This window comes from Typopeltis vanoorti, chromosome 26 (assembly GCF_054136105.1).
Source record: "Typopeltis vanoorti isolate ZY-2024b chromosome 26, IOZ_Tvanoo_1.0, whole genome shotgun sequence".
NCBI lineage: Eukaryota > Metazoa > Arthropoda > Arachnida > Uropygi > Thelyphonidae > Typopeltis > Typopeltis vanoorti.
The window spans coordinates 12,419,413-12,446,025 of record NC_143574.1 but is presented as its reverse complement, the minus strand read 5'-3'; the positions used below and the strand labels follow the sequence as shown (position 1 = coordinate 12,446,025).

Sequence of the window (26,613 nt, the reverse complement as noted above, 5' to 3'; positions counted from 1 at the left end):
AAAAACACCAACTTCTACACAGATCCTAATATAAACATGAGCGTTTATTTATATAAAGAAAGTGCTGAAGCCCTACGTCACAGACCCAATTTAAATCGGAATGACGTTCTTACTATCCCTAAAGTTTGGGAAATTGTCATCCTTAATTGTGTAAAATAAATTTATGTATGTTATTTTATTTTATTTTAATCTAATTTATTTTTTATCAGATATATTTTAATTCTATATCACGCTACTGCACACATAGTGGAATTACATTGTAAGCATGCACCCTAACTGTATGTTATTTCTAGTATTATTTGAAATTACTGTACTGACGATGTCATAAGATACTTAGGACAAAATATTTACTCATTAAATAATTTAAGTACTGTGGTCACGTGTGTATGTTTAAGTAACTCTTGATTTTGGACCTTTTAGCATTAACAGTCATCACTTCATTATCCTGCTTCCAACAAGTCTCACATTTCTGGTTCACGAAACACTTCCAACACATCTTCTCTCCACTTGCTTTCATCAATTCTTCCTTGGTAAAGAGTACATAGTGCACATGCCATATTTCATTTACCACGTCATCTCTCCCCAAACACTTATGTCTTCATCACCATTGTGTTTGTTCTCATAAGCATCATGAATAACACTATTTATGCAAGATGCACTACAAATCTATCAAAAACAAAGCATTTTCAATTGCATAGTAATAAACAAAAATAATACAATCAATAACTCTCAATAATATCATGAATTATATGCTAAATAAATCACATCTCTGTAAGCCAACATTTACTGCACTACTCAACAAAATGCCACCTGGTGTTAAAATAATGAGCAAGAGTGTTAGAACTAGGTTTTTTATTGGAGTGTGGTGAATGAGTGGAATAAGCTGCCATAGTCTGTTGTGGGTGCTATGACTGTGAATGAGTTCAAAGCAAAGTATGATAGATACTGTGCGAATACTGAATAGTTCTTGACATGATAAGTCTAAGGACTCCTTGGTGTTGCCTGTAATAATAATAATAGGAACAAGCTGATTCCTATAGTAGGAACAAACTATATATTTTTTTTCTGTTAGCTTTTATTTCAAATCACAGAGATTCCAATGCATGGTTCCCTCAATCCTACATTACTGTTGAACTTTTGCTCTTGTTCGTTGCCATCCTTCTATTAGCATTAGCCAAACCTCCCCCAAGTCATGTTCTCTATACTTTCTAAAAAAATACAATATCACTCACATTCTATCCCTGTAACAATATCCTCTTCCATCAACAAATCTCACTAATTTCTGGCCAAGCTAACTGAATGTCAGAAACTTGTCATCCTTGTTTCTGGTGCTTCCAGCAACAGCATACATGCACTGCAATATCTCCTTGGCATGATATTCTTGCATCTTTTAATGAGTATTCTATTTGGATTTGAGAGCTGAGAAACTGCATTCAACATTCTCTGATCTTTCTCATTCTCATATTCTCTACCACAAGGAAAAAGAGATGTTCACTGATTTTGCAATTTGATTCTCCCACTGAATAAAACTTTCCTCTGACACCTGACTTCAAATGCATTCCAGTATAATTCATTGGCCATATACAAGTACCTGAGATGTAAACCAGGGTTGGCTGACTCACTACATTTCTGTTCTTTGACAAACAGGTTATAGGTTTGTATTCCCGATGGCATGGATGGCTGAGAATGCCCATAGCAGTAGACAATTTTTTGTCAGCCACTGTGAAAACAGCATCTTAACTACACGATCCTTAGCCTACCTACAGCAATAAATGCATGACAGATTTATAACATTTAATGAGTGGAATTCGCAGATTTATTGTGGTAAAAAAAGTTTTTTTTTTACCTCAATAAACATACCAATAATCTTGGAGCATACTGCCTCCTCATAGGGATGTAAATCATCCCTATTTTGTCTAATTCTATTGATCTTACAATGTTTTGTTCCATCTTTCCAATTATATAGTTCTCATTAAATCTTTACATGAAGATGGTCAACGTATTTCATTTTAACATATAGTCTGTTTTATTCATTGTTTTATCATCTAATATTTTTTAAGGGCTACGTCAAATGGGGTTGTAAGGAAGGACACATATCCAAGTCATATGAAGGAGAAAGTAACTTGTTTAGCAATATATATATTTATAATCTGAGTCTTCAAACTGATTGGTGTGTGTGGTGGTATCTTGTAATACATTTTTCATTTGATAGTTGTAACAGAATTTAAAATAAACAGTGGCATCACTGTTTATTTTAAATGAACATATCACCTTAATGATAATGGTAAAGATTTTTTCATTGAGTTAATGGTGATTACATTTAAGTTGAATGTTTTTTTTTTTACGTGTGGCAGTATTTCAACAAGTGAATTATATGAAATTATCAAAGCAATTTTCAAATTTGAAGTTCACAAATAAACATACTGGGACTTATGGACTTCAATGGCAAAGATACTCAACAGTAACCATACAGTGTTCTTGGTCAGCAATACATAACCTCATCATCATCAAATTCCTGCCATGTACCCTCAAGGGATGTACAGGTTTAATACATAACCTGCTGATGTTAAATAAGAATGTCAAATTTATGTTGTATTAAATAAAATATAATTATTCAAAACTATTTTTGTAGAGTAAAAATCAACAAACAAATGCCATTTTTAATGTGTAATTTACCTTTTTCAAAAGACATGCTGGAAAACATGATACTGTAACATTTTCTACTTCCTCATATAACCTTTTCACCCAGTATAAATAAAATACAGATAATCTGTGATAAAAAACAAAAAACAAAAATAAAATAAAATAAAATTAACTCATTAGACATAGTGTTCCCAGTCAGCAAAACATAACCTACTGATGTTAAAAAAACATTTCATTTTCTTGACTAAAAAGCTCTGGAAAATTTTATATTTTATATTCTTGTTTATTATATACACTTGATCAATATAATCCCAATAAAAGTTTTTCCAATAACCTACTGATGTTAAGATAAGAATGTTAACTTGATGCTGTATTAAATAAAATATAATTATTCAAAACTATTTTTGTAAAGTAAAATCAACAAACAAATGGCATTTTTATATGTAATTTACCTTTTTTCAAAACACAAGCTGGAAAACATGAAACTGCAACATTTTCTACTTCCTCATATAACCTTTTCAGCCACAATAAATAAAATACAGATAATTTGTGAGAAAAAAAAAACAACAACAAAATTTAACTCATTACCAAACTAACTCCCCCCCCCCCCCCCTTTAAGTGCAATGCCTGGAAATCTCTGGAGTCATTAATTTTTGAGGATGTTGCAAACATCTAAAAAATGTCCAAGCTTGATATTTTCCAGGTATATTTAATCAAATTTCTTTTGTGGTGATAAAAACATTAATAGATTGTTTTTACTTCCTTTAAGATAAATGATAGCAAAACTAGAAAACTATGTGGTGAAAATGTTGTGAAAAATCTGAGTGATGAAAAAACTCCAGAAACACTTGACTGCAATTTTGATACTTTCAGTAGTATAACTGAGGAAAAGGGCAGAAATTTCAGATGATTATGCAAGTAATGAAAGTAAAAAAAACAAACAAGTGATATAGAAGAGAATAAAATGGAAAGATGGAATTATTGGAACCTCCCTATGTAAACTTATTGACTGAATGTGAATTGATTATTAAATATGTGTTGTACCAGTGGTACCATATAAGATACTAGAATAATATAAGTGAAAACAAATCTTTGTTGGTGTAATCCTTCTGGCACTTTCACCACTAATAGACCATAAAGTGAGAGTTAGATTTTTATTTAAGTTATTATTTACTTATCTTTTTCTTTCTTTTTTTTTTGACAAGCCACCTCAAAAGGTTGTAAATCTTATAGCATGTATTACACACAGGTAGGTTGAGGGATCAATATCCAAAAACCGTGCTAAAAACAAAAAAGGAACATTCTTCAAACCACTTCAAGCCTCTAAATGCTGTGAAATCACACCAGGCAATGAAATTCATTCTACCTAAAAGTTTTCAGATTACTTAGGAGGCTTTTATATCAAAGCTGATTAAATGCCTTTAGAGAACAGCCTTTGTTCATGTTGAAGTTTAATGGATGATATTAAGATCAAGAGATAATAATTCCTAACTATTATTTAGCTGCTAATAATGCTATGCCAATATTTTGCCAGGATTATCAAGACATTTTTACAAGGCATACCCTCTATGAGAGCATTGAATGGAAACTTGCTGACATTCAAAATAACAGTCTCCCATATTTTACATAAAGTGACGAAGCTGAATTTGTTCAGATTTGATGAATGCTTTGGCATAGTCTGCTATTCTAGAATGGTAAATGTAGTTGTAGAAGGATATTGACAATTGTGTTTGTCCAAAATAGGAAGGTTTACAGGAACAAGATGCTGCAGACCCCAGGATGATCTAAATGATGGAGGTATAATGGAATATTTACAGCAATGGGAAAGGAATAAAACAAATTTTAATGCTTCCAATATTTCGTATCAGTCACTGAGACATCCTCAGGGATTACAAATAACTTTTCTAACACACACACAATGACAACACAATACTAAATGAAACATGTGGGTGATTCGAAAGTCCTATCTAGGTTGGTGCACCATCTATGGGGGTTTATAGGTGGCCTAGGATGTAAAGTAGGACCTCTGAAAATTATTGTTTCCCAAATTTTGGGAAGTTTAATGCATCCATATTTAAATTCAGTTGATTTTCACCATAGCAAATTCAAAGAGGAAAGACTGTTTTTAGAATCTGCAGCAGTCAGAAATCAACTGAATTTAAATAAATACGGATGCATAAAATTTCCCAAAATTTGGGAAACAATAATTGTCAGAGGTCCTACTTTACATCCTAGGATACTTACAAATGCCCATAGAGGGTGCACCACCTAGACAGGACTTGAGAGACATCCACGTGTTCATTTAGTATTGTGTTGTCCTTGTGTGTGTGTTACAGAAGTTATCTGTGAACCCTGAAGATGTCTCAATAACTGAGATGAAATATTGGAAGCATTAAAATCAGTTTTAATCCTTTCCTAGAGCTGTAAATATTCCATTAAACCTCTAACATGATGTCCTCCCAGCACTTAAGCCTTAACACACTCATGGAAAGGATCTTTTGGTGAGCAGATAAAAGGTAGCTAATTTTTGGTATGGCTTGAAGGCAGCTAATGTCATATTTTTTTAAAACTTGTGAGATTTTTTTTTGAGGTGCCCCAGAGGTAGGGAATGGCAACTGATTTTTTATGTTCTGGATTTTCGGATGGTAGTGGATTTGGGTAGAGTGTTCTGTTGATTTTGAGAAGGGGGAGCTAAGCCATCGGCTAAAAAAAAAGTGTTGACTGGATAGACTACTGTGGTATGAGCAAATGGTTCTAGCTCAATGAGCTAAAGTTTTTATAACAACATATTGCACAGGAGGAGTAGTGATGTGACAGGTGATGCATGTGTAAAAATAATCATAATTTACAATTATGAATATTTTGACAATTATTTCTCTATGTTAATATATTATTAGTTTTGGTTTTGTATGTACATCTGCCCTTGGGATGTGCCCACGATTGATATTAATGTTGTCTAAAGGAAATGTAAAGCATTTGAATAATTGATGTACTTACTAGATTTTGATAGTCGTGTCACTTTCAATTTTTTTGATTGTTTAAAATTGTTAAGTGTTGAGGTATTTGTGGTGGTTTGTTTAGACATTTTATTTACGCTAATGGAGACAACGTGTCAGCCATTATACGTAACTTCTTGATTGGCACTTACATGGAGAGCGCATGCTCGCCAAAGAGTGTGATGGGTGACTGATAGCTGACAGAGCATTCGGTATCAGAATAACGAGGAAAACAAGAGAGAGAGAGAGAGAAAAAATGAAAGTTTAAGAAAGCAGACCGGAGAAATTTTGCTCTTAGGAAGGTTTAAAGTTTTATGTGACAATCGGCAGAATATTAATAGAAGATTCCAAAAAGGAATCGTAGACCTGTGAGTCTTTAAACTGGAGGAGTTCAGACTGTCGACAAGTATTTAGTAAATAATAAATTTAGTTTAATCCTTTATCCAAGTGTGATCAAACAAAGTTTGCCTGAAATTATCTTCAGGACTGGGGTAAAGTAGTACAACACCGGGCAACTTGTAGCAAAGGTGGACCAAGCTAACATGTCTCAGTATCTCCCATAATGCAAAACACATCTCCTTGTGCATATATGTATAATGTTATGCATTAAGGGGAGGGCCACTACCCAGACTAGTTTTGACCTTTATTGAGTTCTCTTCAGTGGGAGCCAGGCCCAGACGTGGAGATACCAGGCAGAAGCAATAGTAAGGTCATCTCTAGCTATAGGAGTTGACAAAAGTAGTACAACACCGGGCAACTTGTAGCAAAGGTGGACCAAGCTAACATGTCTCAGTATCTCCCATAATGCAAAACACATCTCCTTGTGCATATATGTATAATGTTATGCATTAAGGGGAGGGCCACTACCCAGACTAGTTTTGACCTTTATTGAGTTCTCTTCAGTGGGAGCCAGGCCCAGACGTGGAGATACCAGGCAGAAGCAATAGTAAGGTCATCTCTAGCTATAGGAGTTGACAAAAGGTGTGCCACCTTTTTATTAAATTACTCTGGATTTAGAGAAAGATGTTGAAAGTTTATTTTTCACTTGGTTAGACTATAATAAATTTAGTTTAATGCTTTATCCAAGTATGAGCAAACAAAGTTTGCTTAATGTTTACTATTTTACCCGAGTCCTGAAGATACTTTCAGGTGCAAACTTTGTTTGCTCACACTTGGATAAAGGATTAAACTAAATTTATTATAGTCTAACCAAGTGAAAAATAAACTTTCAACATTTTTCTCTAAATCCAGAGTAATTTAATAAAAAGGTGGCACACCTTTTGTCAACTCCTATAGCTAGAGATGACCTTGCTATTGATTCTGCCTGGTATCTCCACGTCTGGGCCTGGCTCCCACTGAAGAGAACTCAATAAAGGTCAAAACTAGTCTGGGTAGTGGCCCTCCCCTTAATGCATAACATTATACATATATGCACAAGGAGATGTGTTTTGCATTACGGGAGATACTGAGATAGGAGTGATGTTAGTTTGCTCAACCTTTGCAACGAGTTTCCTGGTGTTGTACCACCTTACCCCAGTCCTGAAGATACTTTTAGGTGCAAACTTTGTTTGCTCACACTTGGATAAAGGATTAAGCTAAATTTATTATAGTCTAACCAAGTGAAAAATAAACTTTCAACATATTTAGTAAATAAAAGAAGATATTGCAGTCAATGTTCTAATTAAATGTTTGAGGAAAAGCTAATTGGAAAATTTCATCTGTCTTAAGGGTGCCAGATCTATTTGTTATATCTACTGGAAAAGGTGATGGAATTAGCTCAACTTAGATATGTTGTTTATGAAGTAGTAGAAGAAACTTTTTTCCTCTGGTGAGTAAATTGTGCATGAAATTGAAATGCAAACGGTAAGAGTATTTATACTTCAGTGAGACAGGAGATATAATACTATGTACTATAATAAGGGAGAAACAAAAAGGATCCTATGGAAAAGAAGAAGAGAATTTTATATTTTTGGAAAAGGCCATAAAAAAGAAACTGACTATGAACATTTTGTTATTGTGAAAACAAAGTGTTTAGTCTGGTAGACGTGATTAAGTATATGTTAAAAAATCCAGTAACAGAATGAGTCAGAGAATGGGTGATTTTAATATTTTTGGATAAGAAAATCTCAAAGTGTAGATTTATTTTAGAAGGCCTTGGATCCAGTATTTTGTAGTTATGTAATTTTATTTAAAGTGTATATATTGTTTTAGTTTCATTAAATGTATATATTTTCTGTATTTGGTCTTGAGTCAGTGATTTTCCAGATTCTAAAAGAAACAGTTAAAAGTCATTGCACCCTTATGTAAATACTAAACACTCAGAGTATAAAAACAATCTTTATAGAGACAATGTCTGAACACATGTACCTTCCAGTATGGGGTAGGTTTTCTGTAGACAGAAAAGGATCTGTTGGGTACCTGGACAACCAGGATGCCATGGATGGGCATGTTTTCCCTTTTAATGATGAAATGGATCCTTGGCTGTGAAAGTGTTCCAACATATCCTAGCCATGTGGCCAAACAGAGAACACATCATCCATATAACACAGCCATATTGTGGGTTTGAGAGGGATAGAGTTTAGCACTGTGTTTAGAATCTGAAAATCGAATTCGATTTGATTCACTTTGAATCAATTAGAAGGACAGGCTCTCCATTTTCAGTAATAGAGAGACCATTTAGAATCATTTACAAGTACAGCTTGGACAGAAGAGCATTCTGTGCTGTTAAATACAAGTGAAAAGGAAAATTCCATTTGCTTGCAATATTCGAACACGAGATAAATACACGAAGCCCTCTGGTCAGAAAGACCTGGTTCAATTCCCATCAGTGATGTGAGGAACCTTTATCGTCTCTTTCGACTAAATGTGAGTTAGCCGGCCTCATATGGAGGTAAGGTTTTTTTTTCACCTGGAAACTCGGGTTTTTCGTCCCCCAGAACAGGCAAACCGGCCCCGTGAACACACATGGATTACAGTTATGAATATGTCCTAGCCATATGCCAGTCCTGAGCCCAGATGAAATTGGGGGGGGGGATTGGGGAAAGCAATGGTGTAAAGATCTCGCCAGGAATACTTTGTGGGCAATGCCTACAAAGTCGCCTATGGTCAGAAACAACTGAAAGGAAAAATCAGTTCATTTCAAAATGTTCCATGAAAAAACTGATGAGAGGGAATGAGAGACCATAGCTGTGCCTACAATCTACTTGTGGAATTTTCCTTGCCATATAAAATAGCTTGCATTCATAGTAAAACTGAATAAGTGTCCGAGGGAGATGGGATAGAATCCATGCCCATGGTGGGATTCAAACCTGCAGTCTATTAGCTGGAGAGCAGACATGCTAAGCACTCAACCAATCAGGCCAGCAATTGTTAATAAATTTTTTGCACTTTCAGTTATTGTGTTTTAATATGTTACAAGTGCTACTGAAGGCTCAAGCACTGAGTTTTGATATAGTGAGACAGTGCATTGATTTAACAACCTGTATGTAATTTTTTTCCTCCAAATTAAAAATTGTTCCTCTGTCAGGTTGATGAAAAATCAAGAGATCTACAAATGGTAAAAACAATGATTTTCCCTTGCATATATATGGTGCCTTCATTGGGCAGTAATAATCTTTCAAACAAACATATGAAGCTCGATAAATAATTGATATACAGTGGTACCTTGGTTAACAATGGCCTCAGATAACGACGTACTTGGTTAATGACGAGTGGCTGTAAGGAAAAAATCTCTTGGTTAACGACTCTCGATTATGTGAACCTCTACCCAATCTAAAAAGCCGGAATTTTCCGATCGCACTCAGCCACGTGTGGGAAGACATTGTCGAATAGAGAACAGCCATGCGGCATAGCTGTGAAGCTCAGATATGTCTGACCCATCATAGCCAGCTGTTTACGTTTTCCCATTTGTTTCTTTTCTTGTAATGTACTGTGCTTTATTTTAAAATTTGTGGTTATAAATGTATTTTATGATGAAAATGAGTATTTTAAGCATTTATTTTTTATGTGTTGGTTCATAGACAATAAATCGGTGGGTGCGTGTCACTGTTCGTTCGCCATCAAAAGGCAAAATCAAATCTCATCTGTTGTATTTGTTTTTATAATTTTTTTTTTGTAATTGTTGTATCTATAAGCTGCTATAAGCTGTTGTATCTAATATTGTCACCTTACAAGCAAAATACATTAAGTCAAAAATTGCAGGTTTCGAATTTAACTGTTAACTTTTATTTCAAAAAGTTTTTTTTTTTGGACTTTTATTTTCAGGTGAGACATGTTCTTTGTATCCCTTGTTTTAGTGTTGTACAATTTGTAATAATACTGTATTTTGTGTATCTTTTTTTTATAGAGTGAATTTTTTTTATCGTGTGACAAAATGGGTCCCAAAAAGAAAGCTAGTGAGGAAAAAAAAACAGAAAAATTTTCTCTATTGAACAGAAGAAAGAAATAATAGCAAACAATCATGAAGTTGTGAAAATTATGCAGCTAGCTCGAATATATGTAACCAGTCATTCTACAATATCAACCATTTTGGCTAAGAAAGAAGACCTTATGGTAGCTAAGGTTGCTAAGGGAACTTCAAGGTTGAATGTCAGAGGGCGTCTTTTTGAGCAAATGAAAAATCTATTACTAATTTGGATCAAAGAAAGAGAAATGGCAGGCAATACTACATCTCAAAATGCAATCTGTCAGAAAGCTAAACAGATTTATTAAGATTTGAAAAAAAAAAAGACTTTGGGATCAAGTTCTGAGGTAGATGATGATGATTTCAAAGGTAGCAGAGGTTGGTTTGACAACTTTAAAAAAAGAATAGGAATTCATAGTGTGATCAGGCATGGAGAGGCAGCTAGTGCTGACATAGCAGCAGCAGATAAATTTGTCAATAGCTTTACAAGAATTATAGAAGAAGGAGGATACCTACCTCAACAAGTCTTCAATTGTTATGAGGCTGGGTTATTTTGGAAGAATATACCCAACAGGACATTTATCACAAAAGAAGAAAAAACAATTCCTGGGCATAAACCAATGAATGATAGGTTAACATTGCTTTTAGCAGCAAATGCAAGTGGAGACTGCAAGGTAAAACCAATGTTAATCTACCACTCAGAGAATCCCCGAGCATTCAAAAAGTTCAATGTCTCTAAATCCAATCTCGGTGTTTTGTGGAAGTCTAACAGCAAAGCCTGGGTCACAAGAATAGAATTTAGAGACTGGATTCGCAAAGTGTTTGGACCAACTGTCAAAGCCTATCTTGAGCAAAACAATCTGCCTCTAAAAGCCATTTTAACCTTGGATAATGCACCTGGCCATTCAACAGGCATACAAGAAGAGCTACCAGATGAATTAGATTTTATCAAGGTGATTTTTTTTTCCTCCCAAGACTATATCTCTGATTCAACCTATGAATCAGCTGATAATTGCAAATTTTAAAAAACTTTACACAAGAGCACTTTTTACCAGGTGCCTTTTTACCTTTGAAATGTATGAGGCTACCAACATAACCATAACAAAATTTTGGAAGGAAGAATTCAACATTGTCATAGCAATTAGACTAATTGAGGAGGAAACTGTGTCCTTCCTTTGGTAATAAAGAAACTTCAGATGAAGGACACAAATTGGTAAAGGATATTGTGGCAACTGCTCATGATCTTAACTTGGAAGTAGAGGAAGAAGATGTTGAAGAATTATTGAAGATGCATGACCAAGAACTGACTACTGACGAGCTAAAAGAACTTTTCAAGCAGCAATGTGAAGAAAAGGAAATTTCATCTGAAGATGAGGATGGAGAGAAAGAACAAATTACGACTGCTGAAATCAAAAATGTTTTGGCAAAGTGGGAGGAAGTTCAAAATGTTGCTATGAAACGGAATCTAAACAAATCTGAAATTATCAAAACTGCAGATCTATTTAATGAAAAGTCTATGCAGTTTTTCAGAAACATTTTAAAAAAGAGGCAGAAGCAAACAACCCTAGACATGTTTTTTACAGGTCCATTTATCAAAAAACTCCGAAGTGAGCCCAATTGTCCTTCTGGTGAAGACTGATAATTAAAAACTGTTTTTGTGAACAATTCATTTTATTAATGTTAATTTTTGTTGTAGCAAATACATATACTGTATAATAAATAAATGATATTTACTATATTTTTATGACATTTTAAATGAGTTTTATCTGCATTTTTAATATGTACTATTGTTGTGGGGAGGAGCTGAAACAAATTAATCGATTTTCAATTAAATCTTATGGGGAATCGCGCCCTGGATAACGACGGTAATCCGTTCCAGGATTACCGTCGTTAACCAAGGCACCACTGTATATAAAACTATATACAGAAAGAATCAGGGAAACTTGAATTTGGAGTAGCATTTATAGTAGATAAAGATATTAAAGAGAATATTTTAGATTTTAGACCTTCTGCAAAATGGAGAAGGCTGTATGATTCAGCACCACCTAATGATATAAAAATGATCATTGAGGCTTTCAATACCAAGGTTAAACAGCAAGATATTTATAAAGAAACAACTGGAAAACACAGTCTACATATGCATTAATAATATGGGAGAGAAACCAATAATTTTTTTTGTTTTGCTGTAATAAAATATGATTATGTCTTCTACATGCTTTCCTCTAAGGATCATCATCATCATCCAATTCCTGCCATGTACCCTCAAGGGGTGTACAGGATATGATAGTACTACATGAAAAAAAAATTACATCATTACTAACTTCCTATCTACAATTTTCCTCCAAATCAGTCTGTTACTTGTCAACACTCCAACATTATCAGATCTTATATTTCTATCGTCTAAAGCACTTTGTACCATATCAATCCACCTATATCTTGGTCTTCCTCTGGGTCGTTTTGCTGCCAACCTGGCAGAGAACACTTGTTTTGCTAATCTTTCCTCGCCCATTCTGTTTAAGTGACCATACCACCTGAGATTAGCTCTGCTAACGCATTCCTGGATGCTGACAATGTCAAGTTCTTTCCTAATATCCTCGTTTTTAATATGATATTGCCATTGATGCCATCTGTTCACGCCTCTAATCTTTCTCAGGACTCTCATATCTGCGGTCTCTAGTCTTTGGTCAAGTGTTTTACTTCTGACCCAGCTCTCAGATCCATAAGTTAAAACTGGTTTGAACACTGTCTTGTATACAGCTAATTTAGTGTTCCGACTAATTTCTCTCTTATTCCATATGAATTTATTCAATTGACTTCCCACCATACCAGCTTTGCTGATTCTGTTGTCTATTTCTATATTTAATTTACCATCTTCAGTAAAAATCGTGCCTAAATAGCTGAAATGTTTTACATGTTCCACAGGTTCTCCATTCACAACACAGTTGACATTTTCAATGATTCTTATGATTCTGCCTATTTTCATTTTCTTTGTCTTTTTATTGCTGACCTTCATACCATATCTATTACAACAGCTATTCAATTTAGTCAGAGAATCTTGCAGACTTGTAGCGGATTTATTTAGAAGCATAACATCATCCGCATAAAGCAAAGAGCTGACATTAACATCTCCAATTTTGATATCATGTTTAATACCACTTTCCTCTAAGGATATCCAAAGAAAAACATGGATATCCCCAGACAGTACATTTAATTAGACTGATCATGTTCTCATGTTTTATATGTTCATAGATAAAAGATTGGCATTAAGAAAATAGAAAAAGTAGAAAATAGAGCCTGGAAACAGTCGATTTATTGTGCAAATTTCTGGTTAGTCTATCACAAATAATAAACACCCTTCAGAAGATTCTGAAGTAATTTGGATATAATGTAAAACACATATCAAGAGACATCCTGCAACAGACTATTGCAGTATCGTGTATCAAATTCTTTGCAGGACAAAAACCTCCACTTTCAAATAAAAAAAGAATAACGCAGGAAAATTAATGCTCTGAGACTGCTGTACTTACTGTTCTTTCTCTCTCTTCTGATCCCACAGTCGGATAGATCAACAGACTTAGAGCTTACATAGGGCTCTACTTTTTGGGATGATGACTTTTCATGGACATCCTCTCCTAGGATATACAGTCTCTTTTCAAGATCCATAAGCTAAGCATCCCTTTAAAGCCACTAGTTGACTTATTATTATTATTATTACCCAAGATCCCATGGAGTCAAAGACTCATCTTATTGGGTATATATTATATAAGACTTATTGGCTATCCAACTTACAAGCTCTGTAGACAGACAGTTTTCAATTTTCCTGTCTGCATTTATAGGCAAGGCTGTTCATTAAAGAAAATCATACATAACAGGAAATTATATTCTTATTTTTATCCAAGCATGAGCAAAAAGGTTTGCATACGAATAATCATAATCAGTCTATTTTATATAGAGGAAACAGACTTCATATTAAATTGCCCTAGTATCTCATAATGCAGCATATTTCCTTTCAGATATGAATATTGCAATACATCATGGGGAGGGTCACTACTACATCTCTGCTACTCATGTTAAGAACACTACAGATTTTAAGAACAAGAACAGTGGACTCTGCTTTGACCAATCTGAGAAAAACAATGAATTTATTCAAACAAGATTTTTCTGCAAATCAAATACTTTGATTTTTTCATACAATCTGGCTATTTTACACTCAAGACACGTTTTACTTTTACCAACAAACAGAATGCATGGCTAAGGAAATTCCTACTTGCTAATTATTTTATTGGAGCATTATGAGCAGCATCTCTAGTACAGTGCTCTTTCCAGACCTATGAGGGGGGGGACTGAAAAGTTGTGATAATCACCATGAAGGAATTGAGGTACATGACATGTCTTCTTATATATCCTAAAAGAAAAAGAACAAATTATTACAATTTGAGAAAACATGGGGTTAAAGGGTTTTAAAATATGTTCTTTTTTGTGGTTATATCAGTTGCTTTAATATAATTTTTGTTGTAGGTATTTATCAGAACTTTTCATCCCCCCTCTCATATGGTTATATAGATGTATGATTGATTATAGCTTTTGGCTATATCTGAGCTTAATCTTTTATTTCAAAGATTAATGCTGTTAATTCAAGAACAAAGTTCACTTTAGAAATCATTGTTTGCCATTTTTATATCTGATTCTTCATGAACTTGATGGAGAACTTAAATTTTCAATCTTTCAGGAGGGAAAACAATGATAAAATTATTACAAAGTGATGGAATAACAATATGTTATTCCATCATTCCATCAGTTATTACATATTAAAACTTTGTCCCAATGTGCACATTCTCATACCAAAGCACTGTTACATAAGGAACTACAATACATTGCATCTGCATGTATATAGCCATATCTGTTACAAGGAATGGCTGGATATTTTTGATCAGATAGTGCATGGATGAACAACCACTGCTAATACACATTTAAAAGGAAGCACACAGTCTTTCAATTTATAGAGACAAACTTTAACAGAAAAATGGGTCATATCGAAGAGCTTAGGGACTTTCACTAAGCTCTTCATTTTCAGTGTGTTATTATATTGGTTACACTTTTGCAGCATCTCGGTTCAAGAAATTTTCACCTGCTGCAGCTGCTTTGATCAGCTGTAAGGGGTGTTATTGCAAAGTGGAAATGTCTAGGAGCAACAACAGCACAGATGTGACTAGGTAGACCATATAAAATCACAGTGAGACAGCTGAGTGCTGAATCATGTGGCACAAAAACACCTGTCCTCAGTTGAGACACTTGCTACCAAGTTCCAAAAGACCTCTGAAAGCAAGTAATGCCAGCATCACATACACACAAGCCTAAAATCAACAAGGGCAACACTTAGCATAGAATGGAGCAGTGTAAAGCTTGCTTCCATTGGTTTCTGGAGAAGTGAAAATATGTTCTCTGGAAGTGATAAATCACACTTCAAAATCTGGCAGCCTGATAGTCTGGTTTGGCAGATGCCAGGAGAATGCTACCTGATGAATGTGTTTGTGCCAACTGTGAAGTTTAGTGGAAGAGGCATCATGATCTGGGACCCCCTAGTTCCAGTGATGCATAATGCTGCAGTCTTTAATGATATTCTAGACAATTCTGTGCTTTCAACTCTATGACAACAGCTCAGTGAAGTCCCTTCCATATCAAAACGATAATCACCACCCCACCATTCAAAAGCAAAATTTGTGCAGGAATGGTTTGCTTATATGGATATTGAAGAACTTGATTGGCCTGCACAGAGTTCTAATCTTGATCACCATCAAACACCTGCAGAATGAATTGGAATGCCAACTATGAGCCAGGCTGAATCGCCAGACATCAGTGACCTACCTTGCTAATGCTCTTCTGGAAGAATGGAAGGGAATTACTGCAACAATGTTCCAAAACTATTGGAAAGCCATCCCAGAAGTTGAAGGCTGTTATAGAAGTAAAATGGGGGACCAACCTCATATTAATGCCTTTCATATTAAAGTAAGACTGGGGATGAGCAGGCATCCAGCATATTTTTGATCAGATAGTGTATATCACAGTTTCAAAGAGCCTTTATCAACAAAGCAATCAGTAGCTATAGGACTGTCATCTTCCATTCAGGAAGAAATTAATCATATATCCATCCCCTATATAAATAGAGTACCTGAAGATATTTCTAAAATTCTTAGGTCTCTCAATATTCAAGTAGCAGTTATCCTGTCTGCAAAATTGTCTTGTTTCTTTTTGTCAACTAAAGAAAAGTATCACCATTAGAACTTTCTAGATATCTACCAGATTCCTTGCTCCTGTGTTCTATCATACCTTGGCCAATCAAGAAGATCTACCTCTGTTTCTCGTAAAGAACATAAAAATTAAATCAAGTACAACGAGAACCTGAGCAGGCTGGTTCATGCTGCTTGTTATTTCCTCTAAGTACATATTCCTTCAGAAAAGACTTCACAAGAAAAGCTGTGGGCATCATTAAATCATTCTAATTTTAACAAGCCTGGTGGATGATCTTTATTTGCCTTATGGGAAATAGTGCTCTCTTGACTATGCTAATTATAATTTTGATTTATTTAACTATTTAGATTCCAGCATTAACATTAATTGACTGTTGTTGCCTTATTAAATCAGCATTATACTGTTGATTCTTCTGTTATGTATACAGGTTCTTTTGTTCTATTAAATTCATACCAAGATGTATATGAAACATGGATAAAAGTTTCATAGTAATAAATTTTGTATTTAAGATATCCGTATTACTAATTAGTTCATTTATGTCTAGTTATGTTCCACTTTTTAAACAGATTTGTCTTCCTCTTAGGAATAGGTTGATAACTAATTAGTAAGCTATGATAAATTGCAGTAAATACAACAATAATAAATTTAAACTGTATATCAGAATTTATATTTAGAAGCAATTTTAATTATTTGTGTTTTCATTTTGCTATGGCCTTTCAGAGGACCCTGTAACCTCTAGAGAGCGTGTTCCCTGGGTGCCGGATGGGAGGAGGGTCTGAATATACCGAATAAGGACTCGTGGACCATCAAGGGCAATCATCTTGATTGTAAGGGAAGTGGCACTCCCATGGTCCCCTAGCTGGATCTATCCTCTTCTTCCTCTACTTTGAGGAGGATGTACTCACTTTAATCTTTCCTATAAGGCTTAATCAGCCAACTCTTTTTATTTTATGACCCTTATGCTATTAGAGTACTCGAGGGTTATGAGATCTTTCTATTTCTGGTCTATATCTATGTTCCCCTCTATAATCTACTCTTTCCCTTTCAGTATACCCTATTCCTCCTGTGGGTTTAAATTTGGAAGAAGGCTAGTTCAGAAGCCTTAAGGTAGCAGCCGTACCACTTGACTATCCATCGTCAGGCTAGTCACCTGACATGGAGAACATTAATCCACTTTTAAGTCAACAGAGAAAAACGACAATATATACATATAGCAAACTGGATTGTAAGAGTAACAGCATATAAAGAAATAGAATTCGACCAAATATTAAATGAAAGAAATTAAAAGGAACCATGAGAACTGAAAATGTTAATGTAATATATGGTGGAGTTGACTGAGACCAAAGAGAACAAGCAAGTGTTATGATTTGGATTCACAAGATTTCTACAGTATGATAATTTGAGATTGGCATACTGTATTATGTTGTCAAAAATGACCACTGGAACCATAGATAATAAAAATAATTCAAAGAATCCAATACAGATTTCAGAGATTAAAGAATCTGCAAAAGCAAAAACTGATTGCCCTATACTAAACAAAACTAACTGTCAACACCTTGCAAACTTTGTACTACTGGAGAAAAAAAAAATAGAAAGAAATTACCACTATGATGGGAAAGCAACAGTGACAAAGTTCATGTTACTGTGCAAGGGTTGTGATGCATAATTTCAGTATCTCGCATGATGGATAGTGTTTCTTTCCATTAACTGTGTAACAACTTTATTGGAATTATACTATAGGTGACAAGAATGAAATACAGACAAGCAAAGTTATTTTATTTACTACATTATTATTATTAAAACCACTCTTCCATGGAGTCAAAAGACTCATTGTGAGAGGCAAACTTGTTACACACAACCATCAAACCATGCCTTAACTCATTCAGTGTATCTGCATTCATTCACCACAATGTCAGTCAATTTCATTCCACTCACCAACCACTCTCTCCATGCAAAGACCATGCTGCTTATTCTCCTGCTCACACATTTCTTATATAGCTTCCAGGGATGTCCTCTTGTTCTATCCCTTTCTCCCATTCTATGAAAAATTTATTCCACATTAACTCAGTAAGAACTCTTTACCAACTTAAATGTCTCAATCATATTCCTTCTCTTCCTCCTATTCACAAGACTTTGCAAATTGCATTCCTTCAATCTGTTCTCATATCCTACACCCCAAAGACCAGTTACAACCTAAGTCAGTCTTCTCTGGACCCTTACCAATATATCCTCATCACCATGAAAACCAAGGGACCAAATCTGTGCATAATAATCACATTTACAAGACCTAATCAAAGCCTTATAAAATGGAAACAGTTATTTCTACAAGTCAAGGTCCTTCACATCATTGCCATAATCTGATGTGATGTCTTCACAACTTGTGCAATGTGACCTCTGAAGTTCAGAGGTCAGATTGAAGTTGTGAAGACATCTTGGAGTGGTGATAGACAAGGATCTATTACCACTCCAAGGTCTCTAGTCTCTTGCTGATACCTATCTGATAGCCAGTTACCTATCCAACTCACTAGTCTGTTACCCAGCCCCCCATCTGCTTCAGTTTAGTGACCAACTTGTTGCAATCTATCAAAAGCCTTTGCTAATCTAAGTATACCACTGTGTATGCATCACCCTTGTCCAATACATTCATCACCTTCATATAGTACATAAGCAAGTTGGTAAAACATGACCTCCCTTTAACAAACCCATGCTGACAAGCACAAAGAATACTACTGTTATCAACCCACTTTTGTATCCTAGATCTCACAACCTCTCCAATACCTTAACTACAACTTCAGATATACAGATTGGTCTATAATTTGTTGTCTTAGCGTTATGACTACCATTGTGAAGCAGAACAATTTTATCTTCCTTTCACTCCTTTGGGACATGTGCTGTTGCAAGACTCTTGTTAAACAGATAGGTTAAGGCTCATGCTAATTCCATACCCTTAAGACACATCGTGATATGTTATCAAGTCCTATTGCCTTATTGGCATCTAACTTACTAAACTCCTCATATATCTCTTGCTCACGCACCATTAAGTCTTCTCTCATTTCATTCTCTACACTTGAGCTTCTGATTTCACAATGAGGATGAAACACCTTGATGAACTGCTTGCTGAATATCTCGATTATGTCCTCAACAGCAGTTACCAATCTCCCACTTTCATCTATTAACATCATCTTATCAAAAAACTCATGAGGGTTTTTCTTGACCTGATTTGCTAATTTGTGCCCATAATGTAGTCTTGCTGTTCTTACCAACTGAGTCACCTTTCTGGTCTGCTCTTCATACTCCTGCAATTGATTACTACCATTATTCATCTTGTGCTGCTTCCACAGCATCCTCTTCTTCCAAATTTCATGTATAATCTCTTTATTCAAAAATTTGACACTGGTTAACACCTCATTAAATGCTATAACTCCAAGCTCTCCTAAGCTTTTCATAATCACCAGCCTATAATTCCACACATATCCTTCCCTCACAGAAGTCTTCATATGGCTAGCCAGCACCCAGGTGATCACTTCATGAAAAATGTCACCAACTGTAGGGAAGTGCAAACCCCACTTACAATTATATCCTCTAATGAAATGATCAGATCTAAAACACTCAATTCTCATGTGCCCTCCTTTACATACTGTCTGAGATAGTTGTCTCTCAAGAACTCATTTTTGGTTAGGTGATTGTCTTGTCAGGTGTCCTCTCCATCCAGGAGATTGACTACCATGTGTCTCCATCACGTCCTATTCTGTGCCTCTTTGTGCATTCCTCGTATCAGAGACAGGTCCATTCCTCTATATTTTTCATCCACTCCAGTCTTTGTCTTCCTCTCCTTCTCTTTCCCTCAACAGTTCCATGCAAGAAGTGTCCTTTGTAGGCAATTGTGTCTAAGAATATGTCCGAAACAGCTAACTTTTTTCTTTTTAATTTCTTTTATCGGGCTTCTGTTTTCACCTACCATCTCTACTACGTCTTTGTTTATCTTTTTGTCTTTCCATGATATCCTCATAGTTCTTCACAGCATCCACATTTTGAAAGCTTCCAGTTTTTTCACACTCAGATGGTTAGGTGATTAGTCACAAATAAATACCCTTTCTGTATTATATCTTTATAAAGCACTAACTCTTAATTTAGGAAGATTAAGACAGTTTATAAAATAATATTATAAACAGTTGAAACTTATAAGGCTTTTTTTTTTGGAATAAGAGTATAACAACTTATAGCATACTTAACATTGAAGAAATAAAATCAGAGAGGCTTCAGCTTGACAGTAAAAATTCTTCTTAAGAGAAAGGAAAATAAAACTGCTTGCTTGGCTAAAATAATGGATATCTATAATATAATGAAGGACAATATATATATATATCCATTCTTGTTATAGGCAAATGTAGAAACTGTCAAAATTTACCAGATCACCTTTGACATTGAAGTTGCCTTGGTTTGTACTACTTAAAAGATACTTTGCCCAGGAGACCAAATATTTGCTTTTTATTAGTGCTTTTAGGTTTCACTGGCCTAACAGATGTTTCAAACTGTTAGTTCTCATTGGAGATAAGGCAGAAACCTTAAGAGGACAAGAATCCTCAAGCTTAATACCATAGCAATCTTACTATATTATTCATAACTAAGCTCTCAGTAAGTGCATATATAAAGTATTAAAATATACTTTATGTATTCACTTACTTAACCAATTTGGCAAGTTAAGATAACATAATGAAGAATATTGCATATATTCTTCCAGAGCTTATGATAATATGCTGAAAGTTATATCATCATAAGCTCTCTGGTAATTTTTTAAACTTTAAAGCTTCTACATCTCGGCTATAACAAGAATGAATACATAATATCCTTCATTATATTAACCTAACTTACTAGACTAAAACTTTTTGGTTCTATACTTTAATACTTTATGTATGCCTCTATTAAGAGTTCACTTATGAATAACATAACCTACTGACATGGAACTGCTATGGCATTAAACTGAGGATTCTTGTCCTCTTAAGGACAAGAATCCTCTGATGAGAACTAACAGATCGAAAGAACTGTAAGGCCACCTTAAAGTGCTAATAAAAGGCAAATATATGGCTCCCGTGCAGAGTCCACATTTTAAATAGCGCAAACCAAGACAATTCTGATGCCGAAGGTTATATTATCATAAGTTCTCTGGTAAATTTCGAACCCTCTAAGTTTCTACAGCTGGCTATAAACAAGAATGGATACATAAATTAATGCTTTATCAATATCTATTTTCCTTTCTTTTAATAATTCATAACGATCTTCAGTGTTTATGATTTACAGATAACTAAGATTTCATTTATGGAAAATACACCTTTCTAACATGAGAGAGCAAGGTATTCAGGAAGATTTCTATTCTTAGAGTTTTAGATTAGTCTCTGATGAGAATAACAGTTCAAAACAGTTGTTAAAACATTAATCAAATATAAAAATAAAAGAGTAAATGGGTTCCATATCTTTTAAATAATGCAATACCAAGACAACTCATACTGAAGGCTGTATTCTCTCAAACTCTCAAAATTTTTAAAATCTTTGAAAGCAAACCCTGTTTAATTACTAACCGAAGAAAATAATTAGCCCTTTGAGCAGTATTGATTTCAAGTGTGTTAAAAATAGCTTCAGAAAGGAGAACTGGATGAACGTGCATTTTATCTTTGAGCACAGAAGGAAATGATTTATACATTTGGCTCACTTTTAGAAGACAATGCGATAAAGGGCATAACTGACAATCTTCAAGAGGTGATGTCTAAAGGGAAGGAAAAATAAAACATTTTTTTTTTTAAAATTTCAAATTAAAAGAATAATACAATGCACTATCCAGCACAGTATACAATAAAAATTCAGAATGATATCCCCTGTGAGCAATGTTCCCTCTATGCTGAGGTGTGTGTGCACGCGCGCACACACACCAGTCAAAAAGGGAGCACACACACACAAGTAGTAACTTCATACACAAAATTTTTGCATCAGAATTTCTAATTTATGGTCAAAAATTTTGAAACATACTACAGAAATGAATTATATGATAAATCATACTTATTTTATTTAGTAATTTTTCTCATGTCTTCATTCCAATATTACTCTAACCCCTAGGACTGCAAACTATAGCTTTGCAGCTTATTATTACAACCTGTGAGGTAAAGATAGTTTTTAAATGCATATGATGCAGCCATGCCCATTCTCTTGCATATGTTGCATTGAGTGTAAACTTAAGTGTTTTGAATGCTACAGATTTCTTATTTGCATGCATCACGAGTTTACATTGATGAATGCTGGTATATATTTGTATCAATATTCACTGTGTTAAAAGACATTTTCAAAGAAAAAATACATAAAATCTCATTATACATCTTATAGATCAATTTTATCTGATGAGCAATTGAATGATTTTGAAGGTTGGGAACACTAACTATGAACCATAGGCAGAATTATGTCTCATAAAAAAGAATTCCACACTTCTCACTAATTTCCCTAAAAAGCTGTTTGTACCCAATTATATTCTGTATTTTGTTAATAAACTATTGCGTAAGTTTGGTTTCTATCTTATATTAACCTAAATTTTACTTCTTGCTCTACAAAGCCTATAATATTTACTATTCGGCCATTCTCATAAAAAGGTTTGCCAATCCCTACTCTAACCCATTACAACTAATTACATTCTAATTAGTTCTAGAAGACAACTTATACATTTATTTATTTATTTATTCATACGGAATTTCCTCCCTTTTCTCTCCCGTTCCCTATTGGGGCGATTTGAGCCCCTCTCATGGGGGTTAGGTATTTATGGCTGTAGATCCATGTGTGTTCACGGGGCCGGTTTGCCTGCTTGCAGGATGAAAAACCCCAGATAAACTGGGGGGGGGGGGGGACTCTGCTGTCCACGCCCAAGACCGGCTAACCTGGCTATGGCTGAGGAAGATCTTTAAGCTCCTCAGGTCGGCGACAGGAATTGAACCCAGGACACCCCTTCCCCAGGCATATGGTTGCGAAGCGCAAAGCCACTAGGCTAACTGCACAGACAACTTATACATTGCTTACTCACAACTATTATTTTTCAGGAAATAACAACATAAACATAAATATTAATTATATTAACTTTAATTAAACTTTCCTATGTTTCGGCAACATTACATTGCCATCATCAGGGATCACAAAGTGACATCAGTGTTAGTGCCTACATGATAAGCGCATGTAGGTACTAACACTGGGCAAAATTGGGTGGTCTTGGCCATTGGGCTGAAGATTTGAGGATGAGTGCTTCCCAAATTTGGGGAAGTCTCATGCACCCAAATTTGTTGAGGTTTGGACAGTTTCTCTGGGCTGAGGCAGATTCAAGGAATAGCCTTTCATATTTGTATTTGCTGCAGTGTAATAGAGTGCCCTTGTTGCATGATGGGTGTCCAAAGCATAGTCAGCAAGTCCTAAGTGGCTATAACGTGGAACCAGATGTAGTCCTTGTCTTCAGAAATTCTGATATTGGTTATCCTGCCTGTTTGGCCAATATCAGAATTACGAGCCTGTGAAGAAGAACAGTGGTTTATTTCCATTTCATTTTGTGCAAAATATCCATTATCATCAAATCTAATAACAAAATTGGAAATATTAAACTTAGCTCTTTACTTTATGCTGTTATATGATAATTTTTGTGAAAAATTATGATAATAATTTTTGCATGAAAATCAGCAATAAAAAGAGAAAAACCATGAAAATAGGGATAAACATGGAAAACACCTGCTGCATTTTCAATGCAGAACCTACAGAACAAATAAAACATCAACTATTTAGGTACAATTTTAGGGAAGATGGTAAATTAAATATATAAAGAGAAAACAGAATCAGGAAAGTTAGTATGGTAGGGAGTCAGTTTAATAAATTTATATGCAATAAGAAATTAATCACCCAAAACAATCCATCAGCAGTATACCAGACAGTGTTCAAATCAACTTTAACTGACGAATGTAACGGTTTGGTTAGAAATAAAAGTTTATTAGAGACTAGAGACCACTTTGAGGGGAGGGTGACCTTGTGGTCTCCAGTTTCATATATCTGCGATAAAAATTATAGGGATGAATGGGTGGCATCAATGGCAGAATTATATTAACAATTAAGATATCAGGAGGAACTTTACATTATTAGCATTTCAAGAATGTGTAAGCACAGTGAGCAGAGTTAATGTAAGATGGCATGATTAATTAAACAGAATGGTAGAAGAAAGATTAGCAAACCTGGTGTTCGATGCAAAGATGACAAAAAAAAAAAAAAGAACACAGAAGGAGACCAAGATTTAGGTGGACTGATGCAGTTAGATGAGCAAAATATGAAAACTGACAATATTAGACTCCTGGAAGATAACACTGACATGGAAGAAAACTATCAATTGGAAATTAGTAATAATGTAAACTTATCATGTAGTATTATCATAGCATCCTGTATACCAAATGAGGATACTTTTCAGGAATTTGACGATGATTTTAAAAGATTTTTGCCAAATTTAGTCAATAAAAATTGTGATTTGATGCAAAAATTGAAATAATTCACTGAATTTTTAGGATTCCCAACTAAAAAATCTAAATAAAATCTGTCTGCTAGGATGAAAATAGACAACTGGACAAAATGAATTTGATAAACACTACACATTTTACAAAATACACTTAAAAAAGCAAAATTCTCCATTCTACTCCAAATCCTCATCTGCTTTCCAAGCCCCAGTTTAATAGAAAGTGTATCAAAGCAGTTGAAGAATAAATTCAGCTTATATTAAAGCCCACAACAAACACAAAACAGTCATCAGCAGATCTAAATCAGATTTTATAAAGACCAACAGCAGGAAACTTACCTCCTGTCCAAATGGAAAGGCTGTTGGACACAATTTCTGCTTACCTGTACTTCCATCCCACTCTCTTTCATCCTGATGAAACCACTGTTACCACAATGGCAATTGTGATAATACAAAGGTGTATAATCACATTAATAAACACAAATAAAAAAAAAATGTTTTATCATATAACAACTTTAAACCTCATTAATTACATTTACATGCAGTATATGTCATCATCATACCTATCAAGAATTTAGGCCTAAAGTGGCCTGTTCTGGGCCCAGAAGTCATTGAATCTCTTAAGAGGACATCCTGGTTTTCTTTTTCCTAATGGTTTGTAATTTAAGGCTTGTTTTGGCAATCTTTCTGTTTTCATTCTTTCAATGTGTTCCATCCATTTGTGTCAATATTTTTTAATTTTTTCTATTACTGATTCCTGTTTTAATTCTTGCACAATTTCTTCGTTTCTTTTGTGGTGAAACAGAGTATACTTTGCAGTTTTTCTAATAAATTTCATTTCAGCTGTTATTAATCTTTGTTTGTCTTTTTGTTTTATTGTCCAGATTTCATTTCCAATACAGTATATGTAATACTGCAAAAAAATGAACATAATAAGTAAATCATGATACATGACATTTTTATGTACCTTTCATAGCTCCATCAGAGGAATGAATGTGCCTTTTGCTGGAAAAGGCCTGCATTCATATCTGATGACAATGTGAGGAAATTTATAATTTTTTTTTTTTTTTTTCAAATGAAAATGGTCAGTACTTTTCCTACTGGAAACTTAGGTCTTCTTTCCTACCACCATTAATAAAGGCAAACTAGTCTGAATAGATACATATGCAAGTAACAGACAAAAACGTATTATTATTATTATTCAGGCCTCCATGGAGTAAAACACTCATCGCAGGAGGTCCTTCCTAGGAAACACAAAGTCTATCAAGACTCATCGTGAGAGGTCCCTCCTAGGAAACACAAAGTCTATCATACCACTCCTTAAACTCATTAACCATTCTCACTCTCACCAATCTATCAGGCAATGCATTCCACGGTTCAACCACCCTCCATGCAAAGAAACCACTCCTCACCCTCTTTCTCACAGCTTCCTTTCATAACGTCCAGGGATGGCCCCCTTGTCATCACTCCTTCTCGCTGTTCAACCAAGTGAAAGAACTTCCCAGTGTCAACCCTGTAATCACCTCTCAACAGTTTAAAAGTCTCAATCATATCACCTCTCCTTTCTATCCACCAAACTCTGCAGTCCACATTCCCTCAGCCGATCCTCATACCTAACATTGTACAGTCCTGAAACCATCTTTGTTATCTGCCTCTGTACCCTTTCCACAGTTAATTTATCCCCTTCAAATCCTGGGGACCAAATCTGAGAACAATAGTCTAAGTGTGGTCAGATCAGGGTCTTATACAACGGAATGACAACTCTTTTATCTCTGCAGGTCAGCATCCTTCACATTATTGCAGCAATTCTC

The 26,613-nt window shown here is 34.8% G+C and overlaps 1 protein-coding gene across 1 annotated transcript in view; it reads right to left on the bottom strand.

The window, feature by feature from the left end:
* LOC150092333 (Fanconi anemia group A protein homolog) overlaps positions 1 to 26,613 on the bottom strand; it is a 388,676-nt gene that overhangs the window by 96,920 nt on the left and 265,143 nt on the right. Inside the window, exons 25-26 of the mRNA XM_090415063.1 lie at positions 21,867 to 22,051; positions 2,677 to 2,770 (exon numbers count right to left, since the gene is read on the bottom strand). Coding sequence (XP_090271189.1) covers positions 2,677 to 2,770; positions 21,867 to 22,051 — 279 coding nt within the window. The remainder of the gene's footprint in view (positions 1 to 2,676; positions 2,771 to 21,866; positions 22,052 to 26,613) is intronic.